The sequence below is a fragment of the Colius striatus genome, chromosome 3 (genome assembly GCF_028858725.1).
Source record: "Colius striatus isolate bColStr4 chromosome 3, bColStr4.1.hap1, whole genome shotgun sequence".
NCBI classification, from domain to species: domain Eukaryota; kingdom Metazoa; phylum Chordata; class Aves; order Coliiformes; family Coliidae; genus Colius; species Colius striatus.
This window is the reverse complement of record NC_084761.1, coordinates 89,776,471-89,791,481: the sequence shown is the minus strand read 5'-3', so window position 1 is coordinate 89,791,481 and position 15,011 is coordinate 89,776,471. Positions and strand designations below refer to the sequence as shown.

At 36.6% G+C, this 15,011-nt stretch overlaps 1 protein-coding gene across 3 annotated transcripts in view; it reads left to right on the top strand.

Annotated features, from left to right (window-relative positions):
• RGS12 (regulator of G protein signaling 12) overlaps window positions 1–15,011 on the top strand; it is an 89,356-nt gene that overhangs the window by 57,851 nt on the left and 16,494 nt on the right. For all 3 annotated transcript variants that reach the window (XM_061993321.1, XM_061993320.1, XM_061993322.1), the window contains exons 7-14: window positions 49–192; window positions 5,688–5,867; window positions 7,084–7,237; window positions 8,347–8,423; window positions 10,141–10,341; window positions 11,319–11,392; window positions 13,763–13,889; window positions 14,828–14,924. In XM_061993321.1, the coding sequence (XP_061849305.1) occupies window positions 49–192; window positions 5,688–5,867; window positions 7,084–7,237; window positions 8,347–8,423; window positions 10,141–10,341; window positions 11,319–11,392; window positions 13,763–13,889; window positions 14,828–14,924 (1,054 nt within the window). The remainder of the gene's footprint in view (window positions 1–48; window positions 193–5,687; window positions 5,868–7,083; window positions 7,238–8,346; window positions 8,424–10,140; window positions 10,342–11,318; window positions 11,393–13,762; window positions 13,890–14,827; window positions 14,925–15,011) is intronic.

The following is a 15,011-nucleotide window of genomic DNA, read 5'->3' as shown; positions in this document are numbered from 1 at the left end:
AAAATATGATTTTAAAGCAAACATATATTTAGCATTTCTTTTCTGTAGCTTTCTTACAGAGCTCGGGAGATCTTCAGTAAGTTCCTGTGTAGCAAAGCTACAACTCCAGTTAATATTGACAGCCAGGCGCAGTTGGCCGATGATATTCTCAATTCTCCACACCCAGATATGTTTAAGGAACAGCAACTTCAGGTAAACATTTATGTATCTAGTCTTTTCCTTTGAAGTACTTTAAAATCTATAAAAGTAGTTTCACATGCTGTATATTTTACTATGTGTTAAAAGACATTGAAGTCAAGTTCACTTGACTGCTGGACTATTTTTTCTGTACATTTGCATATTTGTAGAAAATTGCTATTAACTAAAAATAATCTGAAAAATGCTGTTATTGAAATGAAGGTTTAGTACAAGTAAATAATTCCATGTGTTGCAACACTGTTGCATATGGTGTTTGCATATGGTTGCTTATTCTTTTCTTCAGTGGACAGTTGTGTACACAAATAGTGTCTAATTTTTTAAGTGGTTTGTAGAATATGTCTGCTGTATTAAATGAGTCCTTCCTTTATGCTTTAACAGAACTGTCAGACAAAGAGCTTAAAACTGTTGATGTCTGAAGACCTATTTATTTTAAATAATTATTGATGTTCAAAACAGTTATGTACCAACAGGATATACTTTACATTTTCTGTAGAATTTAAGTTTCTTCTCTCTCTCACTTTGGTAACGCTTTCACTCTAACAGTTGATGAGTAGAAATAGTTTTGAGAACATGTTGTTTACAAATCAAGGATATAGCTTTAAATGCACAAATGAAGCAGGTCAGAATATTGTTCTTTGAACAACCTCAGATATCATGCTTTTGGGGCAATCTGAATACTTGGGTATAGTACCTTGCTCCATCGATGGAGATAGAAAGGTAGTTCTAATTACTGGCCTGGTAGCTTCTAGCATTATGATTACCCACTATGTGCCTACCAAGGCCTGAGGCTTCGGTGGGAATTGCCAGCCACAATCTCCTCCAACAACTTTCATACATTCCTCATCTTGGCTTTGTATAGCTCGTGCCTAAATTCCTCTTTTGTGTTCTCCCAGTTGTTTGGTGTTCCTATGAGTCTGGTGGCAGGGGTGATGCAGATTTTCTTCTTTCTTTGAAAGTTCTGTGTCCTCTGGTTGGAAGGCCATAAGGAGTGTGAAAATGCTGATATGAAGTGCTGCTGTGGGTCTAATCACAGCTCTGTGGCCTTAGCTGGGCCTGACCTGATTACCTCAAGTTGTCAATGCCTTTGTAGTTCTCCTTCTGCAGTCAGGTCTGTGCTTCCTGCTGAAAAAACAGGTGTAGTAGGATGATAGTTACCTCCTTCAAAGTAGGCAGCCTTGGAGGTAGGTGTGTGAGTTGGAGTGCTAGTGGTGTGTCACCTGGCTGAGGTCAGTGCTGGGTAATCAACTGCCTTGATGGCCCTTAATGTCTTGGTTTCAATAAAGTGGAGGTTCTGCAGTGGATCACTTTTGTGTTGCTGGTGAGTGGTATAACCTCAGAAACATAGAACTGTAGGTGTGTGTAGTTAGCACAACACACTGGCAGATTTCAAAGTTTGGCTCACATTGATGACATCACATTAATAATGCAAAGGCTTTGCATTTGTGATCTTTCACAAGATTTTTTAGATTTCAGCACTGAGCATAGAGTGCAAATGTGCTGATCTGTGCTGGTCATCGGATAAGTGTTGGGGAGTAGGGAGTGTTGCTGTAGGGCTGCAGGGGAGTTGCGGAGGTGTGTGTGGGAAAGTGCCTTGGAAAGCAGTACTGAAACTCTTAGCTCTAAGGCACTGCTTGTTTGGAATGCTACTGAAAGTTGCTTTCTGTCCAGAGTCTGACAAATTTGCCCTTGTTGTTAGAGGTATAATATAACAAGTGTGAATGTTTTCAAACTGTCTAGTTAGGATTTCACTGTTTCGTAGAGTAAGTATTTTGAATGTTTATCAATGCAAGATGGTCACCTTAAGATACTAAACTATCATTTACTTTATGTAGAGTTGCATAAATGGATGTAACTTTTTCTACCCTTTTAATGTCTAAATTCAAATTATACTTTTCTAAGCTATATTGCTCATTTGCAAGAAAAAGAAATAGTATCTGCTAGATTTTGCCAATGCACATTTGTATATTAATATGATAATAATATTAAATGTAGGGAATTGTGGATGTAATGGGCACTAGCAACACAGGGCAGATGATGAACAGCTCAAGATAAAAGTAAAATAGTTAAGCTGTCATCAGTCTGTCCAGTAAAATTAAAAGATTGGAATGTTCTTGCTGTATTAGGTATATATTATCTGCAGACTTCATCTCTGCAGTAACTCTCTTTGTGTGTCTTAGGAAGAATAAAGGAACTACCTAGCATAGCATAACAATGTTATCTTCTTCTTGTGATAGATTCTGTGACAGGACATGACTCCTAAAACCTGATATTTTTCATCCTGAAAATGTACTAAATTTAAGGTAATTAAGGTTAGCTATGTTGTAAAATACTGTCTTTATTTTGAAGGCACAAATTGCACTGAGCTTCAAGTATTGTGATTTTGAGCGTAGTCTCTCAAGGACAGGTGAAGTTAGCTTGAGTTTTGCTTTGGTGGTAGTGTACAACAGAACTCAAGAAACAAGTTCAACAGAACTCAAGAAACATTTTTGAGCTATGTGCGTTGTGTACACTGGGTAATATGTTGAGCCTTGACTTGAAGACTCTGAATGCTCTGAAACCTAGTTTTTGAATTTTTCCAGTGGACCTCTGGTCAGAGGGTTGTATCTTTCATAGTTACATAGTTGGTTGCTAAGCCACTCTCCATCATTTTTGAACAGTTATGGAGGACAGGCGAGGTGCCTGAGGACTGGAGAAAGGCCAATGTCACTCCAGTCTTCAAAAAGGGCAAGAAGGACAACCCAGGAAACTACAGGCCAGTCAGCCTCACCTCTGTCCCTGGAAAGGTGACGGAACAACTCATCCTGAATGTTATCACTAAACATATGAAGGATAAGTTGGTTATCAGGGGGAGTCAACATGGATTCACCAAGGGGAAATCCTGTTTAACCAACCTGATAGCCTTCTATGAGTGCATAACCGGCTGGCTAGATAAGGGAAGAGCAGTGAATGTCATCTACCTTGACTGCAGCAAGGCTTTTGACACTGTCTCCCCTAACATCCTCATCAGAAAGCTCAGACAGTGTGGCTTGGATGAGTGGACAGTGAGGTGGATCAAGAGCTGGCTGAATGACAGAGCCCAGAGGGTGGTGATCAATGGCACAGAGTCGAGTTGGAGGCCTGTGGCCAGTGGAGTTCCACAGGGATCGGTTCTGGGGCCAGTCTTGTTCAACATCTTCATCAACGACCTGGATGAGGGGACAGAGTGTACCCTCAGCAAGTTCCCTGATGACAGCAAACTGGGAGGACTGGCTGATTCCCCAGAGGCTGTGCTGCCATTCAGCAGGATCTCGACCGACTGGAGAGTTAGGCAGAGAGGAAACTCCTGAGGTTCAACAAGGACAAGTGCAGAGTCCTGCACATGGGGAGGAACAAACCCATGCACCAGTACAGGCTGGGGGTCGAACTGCTGAAGAGCAGCTCTGCAGAGAGAGACCTGGAAGTCCTGATTGATAATAAACTAACCATGAGCCAACAATGTGCCCTCGTGGCCAAGAAGGCCAATGGCAGCCTGGGATGCATAAAGAAGAGTGTGGCCAGCAGGAAGAGGGAGGTTCTTCTCCCCCTCTCCTCTGCCCTGGTGAGGCCTCATCTGGAGTCCTGTGTCCAGTTCTGGGCTCCCCAACTCAAGAGGGATAGGGAAGTGCTGGAGAGAGTCCAGCACAGGGCCACCAAGATGATCAGGGGACTGGAGCATCTTCCATATGAGGAAAGACTGTGGGAACTGGGGCTGTTTAGTCTAGATAAGAGAAGACTTAGGGGGGAGCTGATTAGTATTTATAAGTATATAAGTGGTAGATATCAGGAGGTTGGGACATCTCTGTTTTTCTATAGTAGCTAGCAACAGGAGAAGGGGTAATGGGATGAAGCTGGAACCCAAAAAGTTCCACTTAAACATAAGAAAAACACATTTTACTGTAAGGGTAAGGAAGCCCTGGCTCAGGCTGCCCAGTGAGTGTGTGGAGTCTCTTTCTCTGGAGGTTTTGACAACCCACCTGGACATGTTCCTGTGCAACCTGATCTAGGTGAATCTGCTTCTTCAGGGGGGTTGGTCTAGATCATCTCTTAAAGGCCTCTTCCAACCCCTACCATTCTATGATTCTATGACAGCCTGAGAGATTACCCTTTGTGAGCAGTTTTTCGAGGGGGAAGAGTCATTGATGTTGGATTGTCCCTATGATGCTGCATTGAGGGCATGTTAATCTTTGTGATGAGCTGTTTCAGCAGTTAAATTGGCAAAACTGACCCTACAAAATATTTTTCTATAGCTTACCGTGTGTTAGAGGGCCAAGCAATCATGGCAGATAGCCCCTCAGAGGAAACAGGAGAATATGGAAGTCAGCAGTCAGCTTGAATTAGGTCTCTTACACTGCAGCATCTTGTTGTTTGCCTGAAAAGCTTTGGGCTAATGCTGTTGAGAAGGTTGTCTCTGCACAATCTGAAAACCTATTTCCTTCTACAACTGGGCCCCTGTGGTTTAGTGATGGAATTCCCTGTAGACTCTCAGGAATGCCATAACCAGTTGGGATAGTGCATTCCATTCTTCACTTGTAGAGAATTCATCATGTCCAAAGAAAGTGGCATTCATACTGTTTTTTCAGGTCAAGTGAATCACTGGATAAGATCTAAAGCTAAAAGTATGAATTTGATTAAAAGCATAGATATGGAAAAATGCTACAAGGAATTAAAACATTGTTTAGTATTTAAGAAAGAACTTTTCTTCCTTTTTTTCCTAAATTTATCTTTGGTTAAATTAGTCTTAGATGTTTTCACCAGGCCTGATACAGAGCTGATTCCTTCCTATGTAGTTAAAAATGTTGGTCTGGCCCAGAGACTAGATTTATTTTATGTAAACTGTACTTTTTCAAGGTCTTGTTTTTACATCACCTTGATTGTTGAATCTTCCAAAGATAGTGTTCTTTTTTTCCTATATGATTGGGCATGTGTCCTTTACAGTACTGTGTCATGTTCTCTTTGCTCCTCCCTGTGTCAGGAGTTGGCCTTGTCTATCTTGTATCATTTCATACTATTACATATTGTGGTTCTATCATATTCCTGAGGTTTAGAGCATAAATTTTTTCCTTGTTCACACTTGTATAACTTAATCCTGTCACATATAGTATCAATATAATAATATTTTAGAAATGTTTTAAATGGCTAGCATGCTGCACACCATGCATAGATTGTACAAAGGCATAAATGCAGGAAAAGATAGCTGTGAGAATGGTGGTGTCAAGACTCGGTAGCATCTCAGTTTCTCATGTACTTTGCACAAATCACAGCATTTTTCTGAATCTGTTCTAAGGATATTGATCCAATTGTGTTTCACTGTAAACTGGTGCAGTGTATTTAACCAAGTCTAAACAGAGTGAGGCATACTGCTGTTTACAGGTTAATGTCCTAAATTCTGTGGGAGTTGGCTCTTGCAAAATAGTTTCTTGATGTGTTATTTTAAGCTTATGTAACCATTATCCATTGCACTTTAATTTCAGATATTTAACTTGATGAAGTTTGATAGCTATACTCGATTTCTGAAGTCCCCCCTTTACCAAGAATGCATCTTAGCTGAAGTAGAAGGCCGTCCTCTTCCTGATCCTCAGCATGTTCCCAGCAGCCCCACTTCTAAACACAGTATCAGTTCAGAGAAGTCCAATATCTCAACGCCAAAAAAGGTTATTTTTGTATTGCTGTTATCTGAAAACTATATTCTTAAATAATGTTTTTCAAGTTTTTTAGAAGATCAAAGACACTATATAAAATCCAAGTAGAATATTTGTTTATTGGTGCTAGCAAATCTATGTACTCAGGAAAATACTTATTGTTTTTAATCCATAACTTTGAATCAGTTTTCTAGCAATTGACTTCCTGAACATAGTTTTTAATCTTTGTTATTATTTGACTATATTGTAAAAAATAAAAAAAGAGGATTATTTTAATGCATCAGCTCAGAAACTTATTTTCATTGAATATTGATATTTCAACCTTTGCTGAGAGCAGATATTTTATCAGAAATTATTGAAAAGAGCTTAAATTAATCTAGCTCATCTTTGCAGAGTAAGATTTTTAATTTCTTAGCCACCACTGAACTAAGATAATTCTGTATAAAACAGATACAGTTGTTTAAAAATTAGACCTGTAGTCTTACTGATATCCTAACATTATTCTGAGTATATTTTTTCCTTCAGGTAGACAATACCTCTGAATTATTACATAACTGTATGGGTAAATGATAACGTTGCATTTTCCATGTCAATCACTGCACATCAGCCCATCTGCTATTATGTATTTTTATGACTAGGAACCTTTTTAAAAGTAGGATTTTAAGGAATACTCTAATAATCAAACAAAAATAGTTCATTAAAAGCAAATTTAGTTTAATATCAAACATTCCTGATGTTTGTATACTTCAATACTAATAAATACTTTGATTATACTTGTAAATGCTAAACAATACTTTGTCTTTAAACACAGTTTGTGGTCAGTCCTGGCCTAGAAAAATACTTGAAATACCGAAATGAAATTCTTTCCTTTAAAAGCAAGGCAAATACCTTTTCCACATTAACTTAGGCATTACTGGTGGGCCATGGAGACTTCTTTCATGTTTGCAGGAGCTCTCTGGCTTGTTTCCAGCTACCATTTTGCACTTCCTGCCAAGTAGCACACTTTCATCTATGTATTTCTTTTTGTTTACGCTGGATTTGTGTTTTGAATTGAGGTTATTTTGATTGTTACTGAGAGGCAGGCTGGCATATACACAGTGGGGTAAAGAAAACAGCAAGATAGCTAACCTGACCATTACACTTTAGATTTAAGAAGATGTATGGGAAGGTTTATTTTATGTAATACAACTGTGATCCAACCAATGATTTAATTGTGTTTTGGTGATAGTTAAGTGGTAAATCGAAGTCAGGAAGATCTTTAAATGAAGAGTCAGGAGAGGAAGACACTGAGAAGAAAAAAAGGGGAACATTTTTCTCATGGTCAAGAAGTAAGAGTTTGGGAAAATCACAGAAAAGAAAAGAAAATGGTGATTATCCTAATGGTGAGTATTTGTGTTGCACTTTGTCGCAAAGTTATGACTAATCACACCATGTTTAATTTGCATCTAAATGCATCATTAGATGTGAGGGAGGCAAAAGAAACTGTCAAGTCAGAAGCCAATAGTGTGGCTAGTATCACTGAAGTTTTATGGAAACATGCACAAATAAATACATTAAAAGTATTTAAATTTGTTTTTATTGACTTCCAAGAGACTTTTTTTCTTCATTCCAGTGGACTGCGTTTCTGTATACTGACAATACATTTCCAAGTGAGAGCTACTCTTTTTATAGTGATATAAATTCAACTCTTTACAGAGAATTTCAGGAGCTGTACATGCAAATATTGTTATAGTTATAACTATTTACGAAGTCCTCATTCTGCATTATCATACCCTTCTTTTCTTAATACCACACAGATATGTTCATTTTTGAACACACTACCTATTTTCACCTTTCCTGGCTAAAATGGAAAAAAGCAGTCAAGAGTTGTGGAAAGCCTTGTAATCTGCTGGTGTGTTACTTAGCTCTTCTTGAGAGTTTAAGGAAGAGTTCCCCTATAAAAGCACCTGGACATGACCTTTAGAGGAAGAGATGGAAGTTTTGCATTAGCTCATTCCATTGAGTTAAAAACAATAGAGGAATTCCACTGAAGCAGCAAATTTGGAGCATGTTGTTACTGTGGTTTCTTTTCTGTTTTCTAGTAAAGGCCCAGACCCACAGCATATCTTTGATCATATCCTTGAGTGTTCTCACTAGTACTCATATGTGAGAAGACATGAAAGACAGTTGCTAAGATTATGGACTTAAACTTCTGAAAGTGACTTAGTGCTTGTCTTAGATTTTAGTTTACTAACACCATACTTCACTTAAAAAAGATATTTATCTCCTTTTAAAATATCTGGATAGAATAATTTTGAAATTTTAAAAAACATTTTAAGATTTTTCTTTTTAAAAGTTTTAGGTTTTGTAGTATAAAAACAAGTAGGATTATTCAAGGGTTATTAACCAAGAACTACTAAACCAAGTATTTTTTTCAATTTGAAATAGCTTTCTGTAGTGTAATAAGTAATAAAAAGCCTTTTTGCTGATTGCTAATTCTTTTCACAAACAGATTCTCTTCAGTCCAATGGATTATCATACAGACGGGAATCCCAAGGCTCCATGTCATCAACTGCTAGTCTTGACTTGGTAATGGACAGTTCTTAATAATGAACAAATGGAGAAGCTGTGAAAACAGTGAAACACTAATTTTATAAGTAGTGTAAAGTAATTTGTTTGAAGTAATTCTTTGAGAAAGAGGCTTCAAGTGGTACGGTTAGAGGTCAAGATTTAATATTAAACAATTTTAGAAGACTAGAAATGTAATAGGGATTGTGTTCATACAGTGCTGCTTATGTTGTCCATGTGAGAAAGATGTCCTTTGCATCTGTCTCAACTTCAGCCACCAGTAGGCTTCCAGAATAAAAGTTTGCCTTTCAAAGGGTGCGGCTATAGCTCTTTATAACCGTTTCCACCTACCAGTGCTTTGAGACTCTGTTCTGAACAAACACATGATAAAGATTGACTGTGTGCAAGTTGTGTTAGGTTGGTTACTGTGGTGCCAGTGTCTCTTGTGCTTCTTTGTTCTCTGTTTCTTTTAAAGTTGTGCATTTATTCTTCTTGTCATTATCACTTAACTCTTCTTCTGAAACCTGAGAAAAGAGAAGTAGGGAATTTAACTGCAATCACTATGATTTTGTCATAGTATGTTGGAAAAATGTCAGTGAAGACACTGTGATTTCTAACCATCAAGTTCTACCTTTGCAGTGTAAATAATGAAATGCAAAATTAAGGCAATATCAATCATAGAAAATAAATATAATACTTAACTATGTTGATGTGGAGGAAGAATATTAAAAAAGGAAAGTTTGAAAGGGTTTTTTTTTTGTAGTTTTAATGTCCCAGTAGACTAAATTCTAGCAACTATGCAATTTTGCATATGCTACAAATATTGGTCAGGGAAGCAAGCATGGCAAAGACATGTTTATTTCTCTTGCAGGAAATTCTTATCTTTAAAACCAGAAAATGCAAGGCCTTTCTAAAGCAACAACTGCTGTTTTCTCTCCCACTCCAACTTGTTAGGGTAGAAAGTTATTGTGATTTGAATGACAGGGAGCAAGTTGAAGAGGAGACAATAAACATGACACATACCATAAACGACTGTTGAAAACAGTATTTTCGTAATGCCTTTTTAAGTCAGCTTTTTGTTAAATTTCGAAAGATGCTTTTGATATTTCCTAGTAGTGTTACTACTTTACGCTTGCACTAGAATAAAGGTTAATACTGTGCCCTTCAGCCTTGTCCATAACACAGTACTTCTGTTCACTTTCATAAAAATACATCAACGATCATTAAGCGAATTAATTTATTTGTGGTGCATTTGTGTATGTAGCATTCAGATTATGTTAAAAGCAAAGGAAATTTTGAGGAACTTGATGTTTAATGGGGTTCCTCATCACTTAAATGTGGATTTATGGTGGTAATTTTTATATTATCAGTTCATTATTGACTACAGACACTTAACTATTTGGAAGCTAAATAAGATTTTATTTACTACTTATACTTTTTTGATTAGGAGCTGGGATCTATATTTTGAGAATCTTTCAGCCTATTTTACAAACTCATTGTCTAAAACTTCATCTGTCCTAGAAATACACTTACATTTGTGCAGTGTTGTTATCTTTATGTAATTTTCTTTGGTTAAGATTTAAATTTATCTGCTATTTGTGACATTTGGAAGGATTCCTTAACTGTAAACATGGCAGAAAATATGCCTCTTGTCTGGGTTTGGTTTGTACAGACTAAGTTTATACATGTTCTTAGTTTTCCCACTGGGCACTGACTTTTCTTTCTTTTTCCTGACAAGTCTGAAGCCTCAAGATTACCTGCATTTGTACCAGATAAAGAGAAATCCCCCAAATACTGCTGTGTAAACCTTCCAGATGGTTCATCCAGCAAAATGGCTGTTAAATCTGGATTCTCTATCAAAGAGGTGCTATCTGGGGTCTGCGAGAAGCATGGCATTAACATAGCTGCAGTGGACCTTTTTTTAGTTGGAGGTGATAAGGTATTACATATTCCTGTGGGTTTTTTTAAAGCATTTTCATAATCCTTATTAATGAATTCTGTTTTCTTGGCTGTAGTATGTACCTCATGTAATATATAATCTGTTGTAGTATGTACCATTGGCAGTGCAAGTTAGTTGAAGGACAGTTGTAGTGAAACAAGAACTGATGGAGTTCTGTGATTGATTGTGTGTTCTACATTACAGAAGAGAGCTAATGACAAAGATTTTCTTACTATGAGAAGTTAATGTAGGTATCTAGTCCATGTAGTTTGTCCAAGGCAATGGTTAGTTTGTACTTAATTGAAAGTATCCACAAAGAAAATGAATGTGTTGTAGTAGACGGTATTTCATTAAAGCAGAGAAACATGATGAAATGCAGTTGTTCAGAGGTCAATGAGATGGATTTCATGCTTGAATTAGGGACATGTTTTAATATTGAGGAAAATTTCCAAGACAGCAGTCTATGTTCGTGCAGAGCGATGGCTCTTATTCTAACAGAAGTATCTTCACTTCAGAGAGGACCTGTGGATGTAAAACATTGCTTGTCTTAAATTTGTGCTTATGATCAATCTAGATGATTACAATGTCAAAAATCACAGAATAGTAGGGGTTGGAAGGGACCATGTGCCCATTCTTTTGGATTTTTTAAAGTGTGTTAATTTGCCATAGTTTCCAATGCATCGTCCTACGTAATCACTTATTTAAGTTGAAGGACCTAGGCTTATGTTAAAGTTCCTGAATACATGCTGAATCCAGTGGAAGTTGAAATTTGGTCATTCCTCTCAAATAGCCAAAATGAAATACACTTCAATTGTGTTGCATATTGTGAATGAATATCCACTGGAATGTGTACAACCAATATTAATAGTTTCCTGAATAATGTGAAAAAAAATTGGTCGAACCACTCAGCTGTTCTTTTTTTAGATGTTTTAAAACTAATTTGCTCTGCCTTCTGTTGTTTCTGTCACGCTCTGTAGCCACTTGTACTGCACCAAGACAGTAGCATCCTGGAGTCTCGGGACCTCCGTTTAGAGAAACGCACTTTATTTCGGTAAGAGCCAGATACATGGTCTTGCTCTGACATTTTCCACCTCATCCTACATTTTACTTTTTGGAAATGCAATAAAATATCTTGTCGGTTACCTGTGCAGTAAAACAGTAGTTAATACTGAAAAGACTGTCTGAATCTGGTAAAAAATCCAGTTGCAATGCAACATGTTAGATTGTATTCCAGAATCCAGCATTAGGGAATTGGATGTTCCCATTCATTATACAGGCAAATCGGAAGAAATAGACCTTAGTATCCAGAAGAGTCTCATGTGAAGAAGGAATGTGACTTGACGTTTGTAACTGAAAATGATTGAACTCCATGTGTTGCAGTTAGCTCACAGTTTGAGTTTCTATTAAGTAAAAGTCCATTTTTACTTTAGATGGCAGTAACACTTCTACAAGAGATACACATTTAGTATGGGGATTCTCTGAGTTACTCAAGTACCTAAATTAGCTACCCTGCCTACATTTAGGCACTGGTGTCCCTTAGATTTAGAGCCAGCTGCTAAGTGCTTCCTCTACATGTAATGATGAGATTAGAGTACCTCTAAAGGTAATTCAGATGAGGGCAACAAGGGTAAGGATCAATGAGCAAAAAGTGGGCCTATAGGACTGTTTGAAACAAGCAGCACCTGATGAGTTTTAAATGCTGCAGGAGGGAGCTTTCTGGTTAGCTGACAGTTACAGTAAGGCTAATTGTATAAATAGAAATTCATCTGAGTGAAGATTTATAGCCCTGGATCTTAAACAAGTCAATGTTAAAATAGTATTATTAATGTGACTATAATATAATTCAGTACATTATATATTCACTATTATGTAATATTAGTACCTGTTTTTTTCAAACTAATCTTTTTTTTTTCCAAAATGCCAGAAAATGTTTTAATGTTCTTAAATTCTAAAAATCCCAACTAGTGCTATGAACACTCCTGAAATAATTTTTTCAGGAAAAAATAATGAAGTAGAAAGCTTGTGCTGCATTATTGAGTTGCACTTTTAAATTAAATTTAAATTATTTTGTTAGCATTCTTAATTTTGACTTTATATTACTTTTCATTAGGAAGTAGGACTGGTTTCTATTTAAAAGAACTTCAGATTAATGAGTATGGTATAGCATATTCAATTTTGAATTTGAGATTAAACAATCTTTTATTAGGTGTGACTTTGTTGAGTTTCCAAATTAAAAAGGAAAAGGAAGTGGGCAGTACCATATGTTACTTGTGTTAATTGAAATGTAGAAATGTTCTGTGGGTAGACATTGTGTAAGCAGAATTACTCCAATATTCAGAATATTTTCAGACATCAAACAAATACTATGTGCATATACCTGGTTGCCTGAATGTCTGCCATTTCTTTGTCAATTGCTAGACAAAAAATTGAGTCATTTGTGTGTCTTGTGGAAAGGAAAAGTCAGTAAGACTAAACATGCTATATTTAAGCAGTTTGTGTGAGAAAAAAGGTGGGATTTATGTTTAATCATGTCAAAATCACTAACCACTAAACTGACAAAATGACTGATAATTTTCATTTCTGTTGATGATGTCTACTGGTGATAATTTTGTTAGTAATAAGCCCCTTATTTTCATACTATAGTGCCATTATAGTCAAATATGGCTGTTCCGGAGGAATAGGGGCACACATGAAGAGCATTTAAAAAAACAAATCAAAACTAGGCATAGTTCTGTGCAGAGAAACAGATATATATGCAGTAGTTTGGGTTTTAAAAAGGTTTTTTTATTGTTGTTATTTTGATGAAATGATGTAAAATTGTGTAATACATTCTGAAGAGGGCTGTATTTATCTTTTAAATTCCAACTGATTTGCTTTTACTCCTTCTACATGTAAGTTTCTCATTCATTTTTTGTGATATGGTGGCATCTGGCCAGAAAGTAGCCTCATTTGGAATTCCACTGTATTTGTTCCTGTGCTTAAAACTAAAACTTCCTTTCCAGGCCCATTTCAAATAGTTGAATAGGTCATTGTGAGTCTGTCTTGTGAAAATGGGAACATCTATTTTTCTTGCATCCAAGGCTATAGTACAGGCATGGAGTCAATTTGGAAACACTCCTGGACCAGAATGATCAGAGCAATGTCTCTGTAGAGATGAAAGTGCTGTGGAATGTAATTGGTGTGAGGATCCCCATGCAGTTAGGTTGGCTCATGCCTTCACTCATCTCTGGTGAGTGAAAAAGTGGAAGTTGTACCTGTGTTAAAAGTCCTTTATACGTTGAGATTGGGATTTGTACTATTGAAGTTTCAGGATCATTAGCTCTAAAGTAGTGTAACTTTGCTGTAGATTGAATTTTATGTATTTTGTACATTTGGTTTATTAGTATAGATCATACTTAATGTTACAATTTATTTGTTTCAGGCTGGATCTTGTTCCAATCAATCGATCAGTTGGTTTGAAGGCAAAACCCACCAAGCCAGTAACAGAGGTCTTAAGGCCTGTGGTTGCAAAATATGGTTTAAATCTTAATGAACTTGTGGCAAGACTAGTAAGTATTTTTTGATGTAATTCAATCTGAAATGTTTTTTGTCTAGGGAAGATCATATCGTCTCTGAAATTATTCTTATCCTTATAATTAGGCATTAAAATCTGTATTTATAACTACACGTTGAGATGAAAATGTGTAGTAGTCATAACCATTATGCCTTAATAGTAGCTACCTCAAAGCTTTACTCTGCATCTGCTTTATATTCTCCCTCAGAATAAATCCAACGTTCTAATTAATAGAGCCTGAACTTAGCTTCTTCCAGAGCTCAACTTTCCCTATTATTAGCCAGACAAAGTTGATTGAAATTAGTTAAAGCTGTTGTTCCATTATCCTAGGAATTGTGAAAGTTGCCTCAAATATCCTTGCAGAAAATTTCTAACGAAGCAGACAGCTTCAGCTTCTCTACTACTAAACACCTGACTAGCATTTTCCCTGTTGTCTTATGATAGAACATCAAGGAATGGAAAGTCACTTTTGTGGTATTTCTAGAATGTATAGTGTCTTGGCAAAGCTAGTCTATTTTTTTCAAATAACTGAAAAGCATGTTGATATGAAGATAACTTCAGAGAATGCAACCAATTTAGAACAGAAAATAATCTCATACTACCTCTGGAAAATATGATTTGCTGAACATATCATAGCAATGGTTGTAGAGCATTTGTGCACACCTGCAAATTGATTGATTTCTTTTCACCTTGTATCTTGTACTGAAATACTATTGCCCTCATAAATGGGTTACACTCGTTGTCACCAAGGTAGTTTTACACAAATGGACTTTTTTTTTTTACAAAAATGCAATGGTAGAAGAAAAATATATTGAAGCTACACTGAAACATAAAAATGTTTCGCTCATTTTCTTTGAAAAAACGTCAGACTGCATAAATTTGTTCTGAAAACAGCGTTTTCTTTATTATATACAAACTGTGATCCGACATTAGAACGGTGAGCAGGAACCACTTGATCTCGGTGTCCCTATATCTAATCTGGATGGTCAGCGGGTTGTGCTAGATGAAAAAGAGCCAACAAAGGGTAGAGGTAAGTTGCCATAAAAGCTTTTAGTTATGATGACAAGTCAGTTTCAAAGAACTAAGAGAGTAAAGGTGGAAGTATTTACTGAGGAGA